Source organism: Thunnus thynnus, chromosome 23 (assembly GCF_963924715.1).
Source record: "Thunnus thynnus chromosome 23, fThuThy2.1, whole genome shotgun sequence".
In the NCBI taxonomy this organism is placed as follows: Eukaryota; Metazoa; Chordata; class Actinopteri; order Scombriformes; family Scombridae; genus Thunnus; species Thunnus thynnus.
In genome coordinates this window covers 19,859,715-19,878,664 of record NC_089539.1, presented here as the reverse complement: position 1 = coordinate 19,878,664, position 18,950 = coordinate 19,859,715, and the positions used below count along the sequence as shown (strand labels likewise).

Here is an 18,950-nt window from a genome sequence, read left to right as displayed (position 1 = left end):
AATCAAACTGAACCCTGCTGAGACACAATGCGTCCACACCTGCAGCCCAACAACAGCGTCAACTTAACATTATAATCAGTATCAGTAAAGAAGCAACATTCCTCAGTGTAACATTGAAAACAACATGACTTGGACAAAAACACATCAGTAACCTGGAACAAAAGGCAAACAATGGACTCATCCATCTCAAAGCCCTCTGTGGAAAGCGTGGTGCATCACCCTCTACAGTCATCAAAGTCTTCCTGTCATACATCCAACCACTCTTTGAATACTCTGTCCCCACCTGGATCACCATTTCTGACAACCAGCTACAACGCCTGCAAACAATACAGAACAAAGCACTGAAACTAGCACACAGACTCCCATCCTACATCAGGAATCATTATGCACACTCATCATAACAGGCATCCAAACTGTAAGACAAAGACACCAAGCAATAGCATTGAAATACTTGAGGACAGCAACAAACAATCCTGCCGTCCAGATAACTAACTCCCCTGTCATTCATTAAACAGCTGGCCGAAGCCCCTCAGCCACCCAACTCCCCATGACTGAGTAACCAAACCTGGATACACCACTGCCGCTCAATATCACCCATATGCTCACACATACATCAATGTAAGTGACACAAACCAAACACGAGGTTTCTTTTTTTTTTCTTTATCGTTTTTGTGCCTTGGCCCAGATCTGTCCTCCAACCTCACAAGTCCTCCAGCTAGGATATAAGACCACCCACTATGGATATAAAAGGGCATAAGCCCTGAGCTATTCCTCCAGGCCCATGATCTTCTAGTTTAGTCAGTTAGGACTGAAATAGCTCCTTGGATGAGAGGCAAAACGTCTTCAAGTATCTACAACCAAGTCAAGTTGCCCTTGATGCAACCTTCCTCGGCTATTCAGTCACATTAACTTCTCACTACGATGTGGAAACTCACACTGAACCTAGACAGAAAACCCTGACAGAAAAAAAACTGTTAATAAAGCTCTTATCCTTTTCTGCAGCCTCTTCTCAAGTATAATACCAGTTAGAAGAATAGTGAAATCACTTTTTTTCTTTTTTAAATGCTTTTTTCACAGCCTCTGAGCTGAAGCTACGTTCTTAATTTATCCTTGTGTGTGAAAATGGGACTGAACAATGGCATTTATTCAAATAAAAAGCTGTGTTTAACTGTAATCTAAAATATATCTTTTTAGCTGTTGTTAAGTGTTTTTAAAAGATAAGTTTTTGGTCATGATCTTACGTTAGCTCATTGTGTTTTCATAACGCTAACACCAAATCAATAAATGAAGCATTCTGTATTTTATTCATATTTTATAAATGTCATCTGTATCTTGTTTTAATTTAGTAATTATTTTTGCCTTACTGTCTATGTTGGACGTTAGCATAGCATCATAACACCCATAAGTAGCCTGAAGCATGACGATATTCATTAAGAACATCAATGTAAAGCTATTATGTGATCACAGGTGTGTGTTTCAGTATTTTTACATTTTCTTACCATTAATTAATCAATAATCACAGCTGGGTTATTAACGAATGCTTGAAAAATAACATAACAATAAAACCAGACAAGTGGAACTTTATAATTAGAATACTCAATTGATATTAGAATATATTATATTTTTAATTAGAATATACCTTGTTACCAACACTGAGGAAATAATTAGAAATAAGTGATAATGTCCGCCTCTTTCAAACATTAGTCTGCTCTGACTCTTAGCTTTAACCCCCAGCCAAATGCTTGGTTACCTACATCTCTGATTTACCTGCTGTTTATTTGTTTTTAAAGCCAAAATAATCATCTGCCAAACATTCATTGAAACACTTGATAAATCAGCTGTTTTGTCAGATGCTGTATTATTGTTTCATGTTGCCCCAATTCTCTGTGAAAGACAAAATGACAAAGCTCATGATTCTCCTGGCTTGGATAAACTTCATATATCTCAATGATGATTACACGTCCATCCACTGGCAGTGTACCTTCAGCGCATCCTACTCATTAATAATGATTATCCTCTTAGGCTCATAGAAATTGTCCTTTTCTCTGCTCTACATTAGCCAACTCATGACAAACAGAAAAACCTTGGGACATGGATAATATGAGGGTTTTTTTTTGTAGTGCCTGACCTATCCCTTAAAGTAGGCCACTGGTAGATAGCACACACTTTAAAAGTGGTTTTTCACAAGGTCCTCATTAAGCCAATATTAGTGTTTGATATATTTCCATCTGCACTTAGTCATCATGACAGTGCCCTTTTTATGAACTTAACTATTCAGTATGCTTTTAACAACAAAAGTACTTATTCTACAAGAAACATGAATAATGGTAGACTTAAGAGTAGTTCTGACTCACCAGATTCCAGTTTAGATAATAATAAAAACAGACTATTTTCCTTTAAGGCCTTTAAAACCACAAAGTAGTCTGAGATGCACATTAGAAAACCTTAAAACATCAAATAAAATTGGCTAATTCCATTATATAGTCAGTTAAATTATATTATGAATCCATCAGAAAAGGTCTCTCATGACCCTCTGGCGACTATCATTTCTCAAAAAATGATTTCAAACAGAACCACAGACCCAACTGAGAGAAACCATTTGGGACTGTTATGTTTACCATGCATGCAGCTGCCTGGTCCTTCTGTAAATTTGCTGTAAGCACATGTTTAATCAAGGCAGCAGCTTTTAGATATTGACATGCTGTGTTTGACTAGTCTACATTTTGTGTGCATTAGTCTCTCATTCCACAGCCACACTATCCTTTTTCTTTACACTTACAGTCTGCCAGGAAGTTGAACTCTGGCAACAGCTAAAATAAAAAAAAAAAAAAAAAAAAGCAAGGCCTTCACTGCTGTTTAGCAGTTGGCTGACTAATGTGACAATTCAGACCTCCTCCCTTTTCTAAGAACTTGTGCTCTAACTGATGTCTGCTTCCTGAAAGACATATTTACCGTTCTAGGTTTGAAAAAGCGGGAGGCCCAGACTGGAATGAAAACACTGAGGGTAATGTTATTCATCGATACAGACAGCAGGCCTCCAGTGACAACCAAACCCAGAGCTGCCAGTGTAAGAATTCCTCTTTTGGAGTTAATGTTTGGGCCAAATTACTGAATATATCAAGCTCTGTTACTTTTTAAAGGGGACATATTAGGGATACCACCGTGAGGAAATTTTCCCACTGACTTGTGACAACACCGATGTTACCGGTAACGCCGGACATTTTACAAAATAATATATTCATCAATGACGCTCATCCATAGAGCGCTTACTTTGATCTTTAACATTAGATTTTTAGTTTAGTTTTTTCCCCTCATTTAAGAGTCAGTGACGGCGGGCTTCAGGCTGCTGCTGCCAGCGGGTCGTCCTCTGTGTATAACCGGGCTGCCGTGCACATAGACAGGGACGAGCCAGAGGACAACCGCCGAACCAGAACCGGAGCAACTCGCCTGCCATCCAGAGAGAGAAACACTGAGAGCAGGCTGAGCAGGCAGAGAGCGGGAGAGCTGCTGCCGAAAACCAGCATTGAGACCCGGGGAGACAAGAGAGCAGCTGCTCACTAACAGCTAGCGTTACGTTTGTTTACAGCAGCAGGACGGAGAACAGACGTCTCACTCTGCTACTTTTTGCTGCTGCTGCACACGCTCCCGGAGCAGACAGTCAGTTTCTAATTGTAGCGTCTGTCATCTGACTAAGTATTGATAACACGCTTGGTACTTTACGAATTTGAGTTTTTTATTTGATGAACGTGGGCGCTGATACGCGAAAATGAAATAAATGGGTTTGTTTCTATAGAAAAAAGCAAAACTACGGTACGTGTGGTGGGCAAGTAATGTAATTAATGTAAGTAATGTTTAATATTTAAGCAAAACATGGTCAAAGTTCCAAAATTTGAGGTTAACATATGCAGAAATGCCACTTGCAAGTCAAAACCCCAGTCTTCAACGTGCCCTGAATGCCTTGTTTGCGTCATTTTTTTCTACCTTGCCGACGAGCTGACGTTGGCTCGTCGTGCTTAAACAGTCGTCCATTCTGTAGACTTTGTTGCTAAGGTTTTTCCATGTGTTGTTTGCACTGTCCAGCCACATATTTCGGACCGAATTTCAGCTAGAACATGTACAGTCTCCCAAGAACTGGCTTCCAAGAACTGGCTAATCACAATACAGTGGGCTCCTCGGGAGTGGGGCCTTTAAGAGACAGCCTGTTTCAGACAGAGGCTGAACTGAGGGGCTGCATAAAGGTTCAGTATGAGTTAAATAAAAATGTAAATGTGTATATTATGTCCCCTTTAAACTTCCTCTAGATTCACATTATTTCTTATAAACTTTTTAAAAATCAGAGTAATAAACCAGTTTTCTTTGTTTAAGGCTAATTTAGCTTCAGGTAGATATTTAAAGCTTAGTGTAAAAGTCATTTCAAGCAACTTACCTCACAGAGGCTTATCTGAGGCTTCACAAAACAACCCTAAAAAGATTAGTTTATCTCATTTAATCACATTCTGTCTTTTCCTCATCCCTCTGTGTGTTATTCAGGCCTTCTCTACTTGTCTTCAACCTTTCAGCAGAATGCTAAATAGAGAATTTTCTCTCTGGGGACCAGGGAGCCTGCTGACATGTCACTCTGTCTGACATTCCTTACGCTCCCCAGGGTCATCAGGATGAAGTTTTATCTTTTCAGAGTGGAGGAAAGATGTTGGAATATCTGTCCATCTGTCCATCTAAGTGAAGTCCCCCTGGTTCCCATCAATCTGCTCAATGCCTAAGGAAGTGTCAGCACTGACCGGCCCACGCAGCATCTTACAGGGATCGCTTGTGGGGCGAAAAAAACTTGTGCAAGAAAAAGTAGGAAGGTCTAACCTTTACAACAGCTGAAATTATTCTAGCTGTAGTGTGCCATTAACTGACAGTGGCAATATGGCTGAAAGGATATATGTGTCTCAATATCAAGATGGAAAGCTTTTGGAGTTCGTTCCCGATAAATGTGGTGCTTTTACGGTGTGTGCAGTGTGCCAGAAATGTGGGTGATAGATGTGTCGGGAGATTGGATTTTAACTTAGACAAACATTTCTCAGAGACAGAAATCATCTCACTGCTTGATTTAAAACCTGATGAGAGGAGGCAAAGGGCCACATATCATCAGTGTGCAAGTTAGCCAATTGACAAAATTGAATGGCAAAGAAGGATTTTTGGTCAAAATGGCTCTTTTTTGACTTTTTTGGAACACACTTCAAAGTCTGATTTTCAAGAGTGAATACATCATAAGCTGCTGACAAGGCCTGTTTCATTTCAAAGGCAGCTGAGTAATGGAAATTTCTTTTTCCTATCTTGAGTCTTTTGAGGCCTTTCAATTCATTTTGACTGGTCAATTGTTTAATGGAGCGTTCAGGTGATTGTAGAGGTGTAAATATCCCCTGACTATGTCATATTTACCAGGTATTACTGTTCATGTTAGCTTCAATGACTAGTAAATACATGACATGAAACAGACCAATGGAAAAAACATTGCAGGATGTAAACAACAAAGTGCAAGTGAAGAAAAGTGAGTTTTATGTGCCACTTTACCATCATGTGCTGGCATAAAATGTCACCATTCACACTCAAACTCTATAACTCTTCTCTATTTAAAACATATTTAGACTGATGAAAGTTTAAGGGTAACGTCTTTGAAAATATTTGACTTGATAAGCTAATGGAAAGTGCCTGAATGCACCAGAAGTGGGAAGGAGGCCCAGGCATCTCCTTTCATGGGTTGCGTCCATTGTAGGATCAAATTACCGAATTGGGTCATAGCCTTTGTCTCCACCTACTGACCCTTAACTCAACTATCCAGATTGTATCTGTGAGAAATATCAGTGCATTCGAAATCGCACACTGGTGATTCAAACTTGTGAAATTTGTTGGCAGTTCCCACACAGAGTTTGTTTATTTGAGTCCAAAACCTATGTTCAATCATCCCCCCCCCGACCTTAACCCTACATGTCTGCTTTCACACTTCTTTTCAGTTGTAATGTCATTCTCACATGTCCTGTTTTCTTGCTTGCAATTCAAGAATACCACCAATGATGCTATCTTCCAGTGGGAGTGCAGATAACAAACTAAACATTTCAGACGAAAAGAGTTCATTGTACCAACTTTTAGACAAACAGTTCCTGGATTTTTGACTAAACTACCAGTGTGAACACAGCATCATTTCCAGGTCTGCTGTTGGACTCACCTCTCAGTATGTAAGGTGATTTTGGAGGGCTCAACATTTGGGTTCTCCCATTCCATCTGTGGGCAGTGCATGAAGTAACACAGGGTGTAGAGGGCCTCGGGCTCCCAGTGCACTGTGGTGTTGGTCTTCTGGTGGACTGGAGTGCCATTGCTGGGGTTCTTGATGTGCAGTGGCTGCAGGTGGTGCATGGCCCGGGACACCAAATCACCTAGTGGATTTATTCATATGTGAGAAAAGAACATGGATTTAATTAGCATGATATGATAAATTAAAGTGACACACATAGAGATCCATTGCTGAAGATAAAATAATAACATTGTGCACAACACTGAGGGAGGATCGAGTCATTACAACAGAGTCCTACGCATCACTGTCAGCGTACAAATCCATTTCCTTCATGAGTATTCGCAGCACCTCTGTGATGAAGTAGAGACACACTCCCTCATTCACACACCCTCTGATTCACCGTACATTTAGTCATACACATATGCCCACACAGTCCTTGCTGAGTGGGAAATTGCTGCCTTGAAACTAAATCTTACGCACATCGTGCCTCTTTCAGTAAATCACTTAGAGCTCTTATTCTATCTTCTTTTTATTTTAAGCTCTTGTTTTTTCTCTTTCTTTTTCTCTGGAAAGCACTTTTAAACCTTGTTTACTTCCTGTCATTGGACATGTGATTGTAGACTAGGGTTGGGTTGGTTTTGCTGGTCCGGTGTTTGGCTTAATATCAAACCAGTTTGAAACCAAACCCAACCCTGTTGTAAACTGGGATAGCACATGTGCATCCTATTAAAGGACATGTGTAAGATACATGAGCCATCAGATGATCAGAGAGGTTGGAAACAAGCCAACAGTTGTGCCAGATTACCCAAATCAGTTTTTTGGAGGTAAAGCCAAAGGTGAGAGCACCCAAAATGTCTGGTTGCTTGTGTTTTTTGTCCAATACAACTTCTTTATAACAACGTCACCATGCTCTCAGCCACTCTTCATTCTTTCAGCCTGACATTGTGTTCATGTTAGTTAATTTCTTGTTTGGCGGGTCGCTTATTTTGTTTTGTCTAATCCTTACTAATCGGTAGTGAGTTACATACCCATCGTACCTCGTCATTTTCAAACTACGGCAGCATTTGTTGTAAGCAGTCAACCTTTTTCACATAGATCAGACAAAAATCTTTAATCAGTAGAGTTTTTATTTCTGTTTGCATACTTTAAACATGTGCATCTACATCAAACTCATCTCAACTCTTGTTGCCATTTTTCTGTCACTATTGTTGATGAATGTAGCTAGATAGCCAGCTAGCTGTATAGGAAGATCATGTCCCCTTACTTAATCCAGTCTACAAAGCTCTGATTGGTTGACTGTGTCTCCAACACCACATCTATTTGAACTGCGGAAGAAATTGGAGATTTGGGTGTTGATTGACAGCTCTGGAAACAAGCTTCCACACTCCCAGATCTCGACAATGAACTTGTTAGCATAATTAGAAGTAGTAGGAATCATTTCCAAGTTGTAACAAACTGGAATTATCCTATAGTAATATTGTAGGGTCATAAATCTGTTCACAGACTTGGTCTTTGGTTAAGGTTGAAGGGTCGGGGTTCGGTATGTAGTAATGGTTAAGGTAAGGGAAAGTCTCCAGAGAAGTTAAAGAAAGGCAAAAAAAAGTGAATTTGAGACATCATTACTCAAACATTTATTTGGTTTTAAAACTAGTTGTTCTAGTTGTAAAGTTCAACCTCAGTTTACCCCTGAATCAGACAATCATTTCTTGAGATACTTGAAGGTTCACCTAAAAATCCTTACAACTAAAAGTTTTTTTGGAAAGACAACACAAACCACAGAGATTAAATAAAGCTTCTCAACACAGAAAACATTTTCTGACAGCTTCCTTGATAACCATGGTCCACTGCTTTTGCCATGAACCCATTTCAAGCTGTGTCTGTATGCAGCAGGACCAGGGAATAAATGAAAGTCAGAACAAATTTTAGAATTCTAATAGTGTTGAACACAGGCAGGGGTATGAATTACTAAGTCTGAAATTCAATACCTCTGTACTACAGAGGCAGATATGCAGCGCTGACATTTAGAAAGTCATAATTCTCTGATTTAAGATTTTGGCAACTTCACAGGCGTTTATCGATGAGGTCATTAGAGATGCATTTAAGAATAACGAGGTTGCTCTGAGAGGGAAAATACTGCAGTGTGAGCCTGCAGGGTCGATTTCTCAGAGAAATGAATACCCTCATTGATCTAATTATTTACATGGTTTATTGGAGCACTGGATTTATGGGAGAACGGGGACAACTCATGCATTCTCTTACACATAGTGTATTACATGAGAAATAAACCAATATATGTGTGAAAGTCAGAGGCTCTGAGCTGCAGTGCACCAGGAAACACATCATAGCACACTCTTTCTCTGATCTTGTTTGATTGTTTGTTCCAAAAATGTCCAATCTGAGGCAAAGTTGGCTTGTCTTGAAACCTCGTTTCTTGGACAGAATGACACGGTGAGTCTGCGCCAAGGGTTCTCCATCTGTCAGACTAAAGGCCCCTGACAGAGTTCACAGGCAATCAGACGTAAACAGAGCACGCTGCTAACAGCACAGTTTGCACTTTGGCTCCAGGGACCCCCATCGACAGTTATCAAGAAAGAATTAAGCACATCAATAAATAAACAAGGCAAACACGGCCTGTGTTCATGATTGTTTTGAAGATGTGTGGCAGGTCAAGGTTCCTATCTCCAGGTATGACAAATTAGACAAACATGATTAGGTATGGTCACTGAGTGCAGACCAAAGATTACACCTATTTATACTGTGAAGTTTGTGACCTACAGCAGATGTTAAAGGTATAGTTAAGGTTATTTTGTGAATGATACCAATGTTAGGCTGCTAACAGTTGTATTAAATGTTAAATATGTGTCTTAATATCAATAAATCCCATGAAAACACAAACCCACGATGCATTAGTCCACTTCTAAATACTTCCCTGGCCCATCTGTGTCTCCCAGTCACACGCCCATCCTTTCCTTGCAAGACTGTAAATCTTAAAAAAAAACTTTCTTTGAATCTTTTTGCTTTTTTGAACTTGTTTAACTCTCTTTATGATACAAATGGTGGTGTGTGAGGTTTTGCTGCATGTCTTTGGACTCTGAAATGTTTATGAGTTGGGCTCTGGGAACATGCCATGCACATTTTTCATTACTGTCTACCATTAGATTGAAAAAGTAAAGGGACATTCCATGAAGTTGGGTGACTCACAAGAGACTTATAATCATAGAGACAAGACTCATAATTCAACTCGATAACATCTTTTTGTTAGATCCTCCCTGTGAGCTAAAGAGCCACGTCTTTCGAACTCCTCCAGTTTGTAAAGCCAAGTCAAGCCCAAGCTGAGATAACTCTGATGACATCACTATGACATCATCAAAGTTATTGACCATGACTTGAAAAAGCTCATCCACAGCCACAGAAAACAGTGCACACCAGTTTCCACAGGCTGGGTGGTGCTCCTCATAAATGGTAAACTGATTTATTTAAATTTGTGGAGTTAACCTCTTTAATGAGGTTAATAAAAAATATGCAAATATAATATCGGTTGCAGCCCTAACTACAGGTATAAATATGATTTGGGAATTGGCTCCCTGAATGTGCTACACTCTGCAGCTTGCAGACTCTGTTTGAAATGCATTTTTGGTGCTCAGTAGGATTTATTTTGCAACTTCAAGCAGGCGGAAGAAACCAAGCACAGAAAGCCCTTCCACTCCAGGTACTCAGGAAGTCCCCATGCTGCTCAGTGTGTGCTTCCGCAGTGTGCTACTGGCTTGAACAGTACGAGGAATAGTAAGACATCAATAAAGATTAAGGAGATAAAACAAAGAGGACAGAAATACGCATTTGCATTAGGAACCCCCTCTCCTGCTCGGCGGGAGACTATCTAAGCAACCCATAACAAGAGATAACAGAGAACAACTAACTCTAAGAACTGACAGTGCTCCCCTGGGGTTTGCAGACCTCGCTGAACAAAAACAAGAACTCTATAACCACACCACATCCATAAATAATAGACCAGATTTTTAACAAGACAAACTGGTACGTTAGCCACAAACATCAGAGGCAGCCACCGTGCAAACAGTTAAACCGCCGCTGTCCCTCTGAGCTAAAACCAGTGCTGGGATAGTCAAGCTTTCTTTTCCTTCATTAGTTGTTCTTGTGACTTTGGTTTTAGTCAGCAAGACAACATTTGCTCCCATCTCCTTTGCTGTAATTATCTAAGCAACATTCCTATGGGGTTCATGCTTCATCTCATTTGAATTAATCATAGGAGACAGCTTAGTGTCTTCCTTTCTCCCAGCCAAGTCCTTCCTTCTTGGAAGGACTCATTACAGAGCAAAACTTTGTTTCCTATTCCCACAGAAAAAAACTGGTGAAACAGCATAGAGCAAAGATGCACTACTATAATGAAATGTCACCACTTTAAATTTTGTCATTCAGCAGCTACATATCCGGTAATTACCTTATCTCCGTTACAAGCAATGCATGAGAAATAATCTAAGTTAAGGGTCGAATGTCTTCATGGAACTAATCATTTCATCACATAAAAGTTTTACTTGCAACTCCACAAAAACAACATAAAGGGAACATAACATGCTTTTTGTAAATTTCTGTCATTTTTATACTGTTATGATGTCGGATGTCTATGTTAAACATGGTCAAAGTTCCAAAACATGAGGTGATTGTATGTAAAAAGCCAGAGCTTTAGCCTGTTCTGAATGCTCCATTTCCAAAATTACTTGTAATTCCTCCTTGTGATAACGTCAGATCATTCACAGATGTCCACAAATGGCCGTCTGTTCTGTAGCCTTTGTTGCTAAGGTTGTTGCTAATGTTGTTTGCGTTGTCCACCTGCATATTTTGGATTGGATTCAGGCTTGAACATGTACAGATGTGTTTGAGAAGTTGACATTTTGAGTAAAGAACGAGAAAAAGAAGTGAAATCCTAGTTTCATCAGGAGGGGGGCCTTGAAGGGACAGGAGCTAAAACTGCCTGTTTCAGACAGAGGCTGAACTGAGGGGCTGCACAGGAGTTTTTCGAACTGTAAATCATATTCCAGTACAGTCCCAGAATATAAATATAGACCTGGAAATGTGCATGATACGACCCCTTTAAATAAGACTGAGTTTACAACAATGCCAGTAGCTCTGTGAGGCTGTATTTAGGCACAGTGATGCTTTGAGCTAAATGCTAACACCAGCATGCGAATACGCCCACAATGGCAGTGCTTTAATAGGTTTAATGTTCACCATCTTTCAGTCTTTTTCAGTTTCAAGTCAGTAGGATTCATCCTGTGGCCGCTGTGAATGTCTTTACAAAATTTCTTGGTTCTCCATTCAGTAATTTTTGAGATATTTCAGTTTAGACTAACACGGTGGACTGACCGACATTGCTATTCATACAGCCATGCCGCTAGCATGATTAAAAGACTTAATTATTAAACATAGCAGGCATTTTAGTAAGGCTTCATCATTAAAAACTCAAGACGACCTCCTGGCATGGAAGCAGAACACAGAAGTGTAGCTGTTTGAACTGTACTTTTTAGATGTTAACGCCTCAACAAATTAAGCTTTTTGATGTTAATGGCTTGTTTTCTCTATTTCATGTCAGTATATGGAGCCCAATTAAGGCATTTCTGTTGATGAGGCTGCTTTTATAACATCCTTTACTTTACACTATGTACTTTTTGATCTATAAATTTACTCCATGCAACAGGTACAAAGAAGGACGGTGTTATTACAGTATGTTCTCATAACTGAGGCCACAGGGAATCAGGTTTGAGTTCTTGTACTTGGAACAGTGTGTTTATCTGACAGTAAGTAATTTGTTTGAGATAAGTTCCTCATGCAATATGTATTTTTTTAAAAACTTACTGTGAGTCCAATAATATCCTTTGTAAAGTAATTAAATGTGAGATTTCGTGCACAATAATGCCAATATTACCAAACCTTAGAAGGAGCACATTAAGGTATTTCAGTGTTTCTATTTGCTCATGATATATTTTAAATGTGGTGTTTTCGAGTGAAATCTACATTATCTAATAAGTAAGTTGGTATTCCCCAAAGTTAATGTGAATATTCTTGTGCAAACTAAAACTCTTTTAGTTTGCACAAGATGATGCATGAGGAAATTATGAACACTTAATACCCAGAAGTCATGTACTGTGATTATACATTTTTTTTTCATACACTCATTTTCTTGTCAGTGTATGTAAGAGGTGGATTTATTGAATCAAGCTTTTTACAGATGGACTGCAAACTTTTAATGATTCCTATTTGCACAGGATGAGTTCTACTCATCCTGTGATTTGTGATGATTTAAGTGGCTGTCTGTGTTCTCAGTACTGTGTGAATCTGCCATGTCACTTATCTGTAAATTTCATATTTAATTCAAAACAAATAATATTATTTAATTATGTATTAGCAAGTCATTTAGGGCTATTTTTGTGTGTGTGTGTGTGTTTTCTATTTTGCAATCTGTCATTAATTTTTTACCAACTTTTCTTTGTTCTTCTTGGTGCAGAGTTGGGGAGGACGGAGTGGGAATTATTAATGCGAGTTCTGATTCAGGAAGTTTGTTTGTTTTATATACCATCCTAACTTTTTCTTCTTTTACTTTGTGCAGATTTAGGAACGATCTCTCCTGTCGCTACTCAGCATTTAGACTTTATTTGGGGAAGGAGCAAGCCTTAATCCATCAAAAAAACCTAAATTTTTAATGATGTGATGGACGAGACTCAATGCAGGCCACTTGAGAACAGCATGCTAAAGTGTTGCATCATGTTTATGTCTTATCTGGACATGACACTTTGAGTGTGGTCTCCAAATTTGAATGAAACACTGTGCAGGGTTTAGATTCATAAATCTAGTTCTACAAATGTAAAAAAGTACAAAATCCATTTTGGTCAAGTGGTAGTGACATACATGGTTTAAAGATCCCCTCCAGACATGTTTTAACATGTATATAAAATACTCTGCTTTGAATAATAGTTCAAATATCTTGTCAAAATCTTTAAAATGACATCTACTCCTTCTACCTTATTAAAAATGACAGAATCTGTGAATATGCAAATATTTTTTTATTTCAAAAGTTTAACTGTTGGACACAAGATGTCTCCTATTTCACTAAAAAGTCTGTTCTCACTGTATATGTATTGGAGGCTTCAAGTTTCACACTTGTCAGAGTTGAAAACTGGACAACGATTGGCTCAAAACTAGTTGTGATGTCACAAATAATGCATGTAGTTACACTCAGATTTAAAGTGAGCTCAGAGAAACTTTCCCCCTTCAGCAGATGAGTGTGAAAACAAATTCACTGCACATACATTATTCTGCAGGGTGAAGCTCAAACATCCAACTGAAGGAACAGGAATCAAAGTGCATTTCTGAGTGGAGAGAGACTTAAAGGGACGTTACCTCGCTTCAAGCCAGGAGTATTTCTTTTTTTGTTTAAGAGAAAGATGCAAATCGATTTTAAATGCAACACATCTAAAATACACGATGTCCTGCAGACAAAGTCTAGACAAGACTGTGTTTGAAGGTTTTGTGAATGTAAATATCAACCCCTGCTTACCCAAGATTACCGACGGCTCAAACAGGTGCAGTTTGAAAAATGTAAATCAAAATTCAGACACATGTTTTTCAGAGTACATCGTCGCTCTTCACTGAAACAACGGTCAACAGGCAGGCCTGTAATTCAAGCCGACAAAGTGAAGTGAGCCAACTTCTCATCAAATGTGATTATCACGGTGAGACAACTGTTGTGTTCTCTAATGGAGGACGGAGATGGAAGATTCCTCCGCTGTCCTCTGACACACTCTCATGGCCTATGGCTCCCCGAGGGCCCGAACTGAGGACATTTAATCATCACTTGGTAATACGACCGACTCAGAGCTCTGCCTTGGGGCACATTAGCAATTCCTTGGCAACTATTAATCACAGTCAATTACAGGACATGTCATCATCAACACAGAACTAGCAGATACTTTTACCAGTGCTTCTTAAGTGGAAATTAATCACCTGGTAGACTCATACAATATGGGACATGTGAAGGAAGGTCAATGATAACCGTCTGTATTTAAATAGACAGGGGAACCATTGACGGATACAGTACAGTAGCTGCTTTTAAAACTCTCTTTTAACGCTCTCGGCTTGGTGGTTTCATAATCGAAAATCACACTTTTATAGTAACCTGGCTAGGATGCAATCATAGGCTGAGTGGCCATCTGGAGTACTGGGAGTTTACCCACTGGGCCAGTCGACCTGTGAGCCGGCAATGAGCCAAAGAGGAATGGAGAAAAAAAAAAAAAAAGGGTTTAAATATATCCACCACTGTTTTTTTTCTGGTCTTTTTTACAACAGTCTCCATCGAAGGAAAATAAGAAGGGTTGAACACGAGAGACAGCAGCACTGATCCATCTTCTATCCTATTGTTTTACATACTGAGCTCGCAGTAAATGTGACACACTGTGTTCTGAATAAATCACAACAACACGGAAAAGCAGTAACTGCAAAGGTGAGGCTGAAAGAAAAAAAAAAAAACCTAAGAGAGAACAAAAATAGTGCTACAAATGCTAGAAAATGATTCATTCATTTTGAAGCACTAGTGATGTTCCAGCTATTATGATGCCTTGAACCACTGCTGACAATATTACATGGTACATTCATGTACAGTAAGTGAAAAATGCAGTACATATGACAAAAACAGCAAGGATGAAATGTAAGAAATGAAAGATGGCATATCAGGAGCTGAGTATATGACTATACAACCAATAACACAGCTGCTATGCAGAGATACTGTAGAAAGAAGTAATAAAAAAAAAACACTGTTAACATTAGAACGATAAAAAATCACTGTTATTGTAGGTAATCTGGGGTTTTACCTAGTGACAGCTTTGAAAAGGAGAATGAATATTGGACTTATATTTCTCAGGTGACCAGAAACCCGACTCCAAATGTGTAATAATGTTGCTCTGTGTCTGCTGGATTATAACGTGATCATTTGTTAACGTTTTCAGCCTTTTCTGCTGCTCCAAGTGACTAAAAACCTTAATAAATTCAGCTATAAAGTAATTATGTTACTTTATGACACCAAATTGCACATTTTAAAGCTCAATTTATTAATCTTTTTATCAGGGAATAAAACTCACTGGAAGTTAGCATCAAACTCTGCAGGGCCTCTTTAGTCTCGTTAGCTCATTGTTTTGGTTTTACAGCACATTTACTGCTCTTATCAGCGGCTGGCAGACATAGTTAGCGACTATCTGGTGAAGAAAGTGGAACATCTAGCAGCTAAAGAGGCAGATATTCTTCTCAGGAGGTGGTGGAGATGGAATATAGGAATTATATTCACCTCCAAAACTCCAAATGAATACTAACAATGCTCCGTTTCTGCTGGATGTGTAAATAAGCAACTGTTTGCAAATAGCTTCACGATATCAACTTTATAAGGTGATAATATTTCAATACTGTGTTTTGAGTTTGCTGTGATGCCCTCAAGTGGCCAAAAAAATATCTATGTACACGGATTTAAAGTTTAAGTGTCACACTGATGGTGTAACTTTGTTAAAATTTAGCTGGTTTACAGTTTCTATCCAGCTGCTACACCACAAAATACTGTATCTCTGGAGGCAGGCGGTTTAAAAGAAACACTTGAAGGCAGCAGTATGATACCATCTGTTTTACCCCAGGATCCAGTGACAATTGGGTACAGAATAATTTATTGAAATGTTAAGTTCTGAATTACAAATGATCATCCATATGTAAAAAATCTAAATTTATTTTACAGAGTTTAGATCTAGTGTGGTAAACCTCTATTTTCCTCCTAAAATGTCTAATTTTTGGAGAGTATCAGGGCCATCCAGGGTCAAATGTCTGGGGTTGTTTGTTTATTTCCAGTCTTCCCTGGAGGGAATTTTCACTTACGATGAGGAATGAGGGTCCTATGATGCAAGATGCTAAATCCCTCTCCAGGAAAGTGCTTTTTATACCATATTTGCAAGTACCGGTGCTGCAGAAACCACAATTCCTCCATTATAATCGTCCCAGAGAAGCCTCTGTCTGCTGCAGCTGTCCACTCCTGAACTGCTCTTGAAACTATACCAGACAGGCCCAGCGCGCTGAAACAAGCTGTGATGGCTCATTTGTTTAAGTCCCAGAGATCCCTGGAACAAGTTTGTTCATTAACAACCAGTATAAAACTGGGGGAAAATAATATGAGACCCTTCTTGATAATGACTTCTCTCAGTCTAAAGAGGTTTCTGAACCATAGCTTCATTTTGTCTCATCGTCTTATCTTAGGTTTTCCAGATATTTCCAGTCTGTGGAAATGGAGCAGGAGATTACACACACGGTATCTCTCTCGTTCTATTATCATCATCTTTCCTGCAACTCACAGGAGGAGACTTCTAAATGGATGACACTTCATTCTGTCTAATGGCTCTATAAGGGACTTTAATTGCTCCCCTGAGAAGATCTGCAAAAGCACTACTGCAGACTGCTGCAATTTATAATAAATAACTTTCCTATGTGGTCTTGATTATCCACTGTATCAAATGTGCTTAAATAGTACTGCACCATTCATGTTTCAGCTGAGGGGCTTATTTTTGTGTGTGCCCCCCCCCCCACCACCACCCTTTTTTTAAGACAAGCATCACAATTACAATGTGGCAGGAAATTACTAGCCCTGCTGTTTACAGCAACAAATCAAATCAAAAAGTACATATTTAATCAAAAGGTCTGCTTAGCATTGCAGCAACAGCTGATTCACGATGGAAAACATTATGCAGACAAAGTAAGTAAACACACAATGTTGAATTTACAATGTTATGGTAAAATATATTAATTAAAAAAGATTATATGCGTCTGAATAAAATGTACACTGACAGGATGCTACTTTGAAACAGCAGCAAGTGAAGATACAAGCTTCACTGGTAGTTAGTTGAGCTGCAGCAACACCAGTAGTTCAAAGCTGGATTCAAACCCACAAGCTTCTTTTTATGAGGAGACGGTGCGAACCACCTCCGCTGCCTCTTCACAAAATGAAAAACTAAAATAACTGAAGCACAACTGAGGCTTAAAGCTCTATAAAATAATTGACATTTAAACAACAACTTAAACTATTTTCACAAAACATGCATGTAGGAGAATACAAAGAACAGTTGCATTGCTGAAAATGATAAAGAAAAGAAAAACTGTTTTCAAGGTTTAAATCCAGGCCAGTACTTGACTACATTTTCTTCTTCATTTTCTTTTTTATGTTCAGTCTAAGTGAAACCAAGCTGAATATGTTCAGTGTCAGTTTCATTCAATCTGTTGTTGGGGAAACCTCTTCTTCTCGTCTTTGAAAGACCGCTACAGTCAACGGACGTGCAAGGCGAGGGTCACAAGAACCACAAAGCCGGCATTGATAGGTTTCTTATACTGTAAAGCTACACGTGATGCCGATACTAACTAGGAAGCGGGAAATAGCACCTCAAAATACAAGAAATTTGCTACATTTCAAGGTATGATGTGGCTCTTTAAAGCAATACAGCTATTTAGTCTAGTGCTTCAGTGTCCACCTGCAGTGTGAGATGTTACAATGGTTGCAACCAAGCTAAGGCATGAGAATAATAATTATGTAGAGAAATATTTTGTAAGGCTCAACTGAAGGGTGTTGCAGGCACATTTATTATTCTAGCCTCTTGAAAATCGTAAAAAGCCAATTCTCATTTGGCCTTGTTCCTACTCTCTGTCTTTTGCTAAATTATAAAAAAAAAAAAAAAGCCCCCCTGATGATGGTAAGTCAAAACACTCCATCAAAATGATTTCCTCTAAAAAAAAAAAGCCATGAACAAGAGGTCTTTTGTTGTAATGTTTCATGGCATACTGTGGGCAAAAAAAGGGAAACGAGTACAATTAGCAGTGAAAAAGCCTAAGTTTTTCAGTTTTTCACTCTGAAGTGAAATTATACCTGAACTTTCTATCACTGCACATACTTTAGGTAAGTTTTCATTCAAGCTGCTCAGTTACTCAGACACTTCAACTGTCTTACATCATTTAAGTCTCACTGTAACCTTGTTATAATGCGCCGAATAAAAAGATATGGAACTCGAAGATATGGAAGATAAAAGTTCAGTCGAAATACCAACAGCTATTATGCCCTTTTGTGAAGTTTCCTCTCGCTGAAGCGCTGCTGCAAACAGCTGCTGGTATTTGACTTCAAACAGATGCCCCATCTTTTTCTTTTTTTCTGGAAACAGTGAGGTGAGAACTAAGAGCAGCCTGTTCAATTCACCGCCTTATTACCCCCAAACTTCCATTAGCCTTCTGGGCTCCCTCCACAACACTCAATTAGTGAGTCTGCATTATCTGTCAGCCCCACTGTATAGTCTGTACCCCCTTTTTATACAGCCTTTTCAAGGCGGGAATGTTGTGCCATTATTCCGCCTCGCCGTTCTGTACAATACCAAGCGGCAACCTTCAGGGCTGGAAAATGAAGCCAATGCGGAAGTGCCAAAAGCAGTTCCTTGAATGGCCACTTGAGGCTCCAAAAGTGAGTCAATCCCCATAGACCCCCATGTTAAAATGCCCAACTTTACAGCAGAAATAAACATGTTTACGGCCTGGTACAAAGAACAGTTTTGGTCTCTATAGCTGATTTCCCCTTTCCCCCCGTTTGAATGTTATTAAGCTGTAA

General features: G+C 39.1%; 1 protein-coding gene across 1 annotated transcript in view; it reads right to left on the bottom strand.

Annotated features, from left to right (window-relative positions):
• LOC137175722 (ankyrin repeat and BTB/POZ domain-containing protein 3-A) overlaps positions 1 to 18,950 on the bottom strand; it is a 199,405-nt gene that overhangs the window by 31,997 nt on the left and 148,458 nt on the right. The window contains exon 3 of the mRNA XM_067581550.1: positions 6,212 to 6,419. Within this exon, the coding sequence (XP_067437651.1) occupies positions 6,212 to 6,419 (208 nt within the window). The remainder of the gene's footprint in view (positions 1 to 6,211; positions 6,420 to 18,950) is intronic.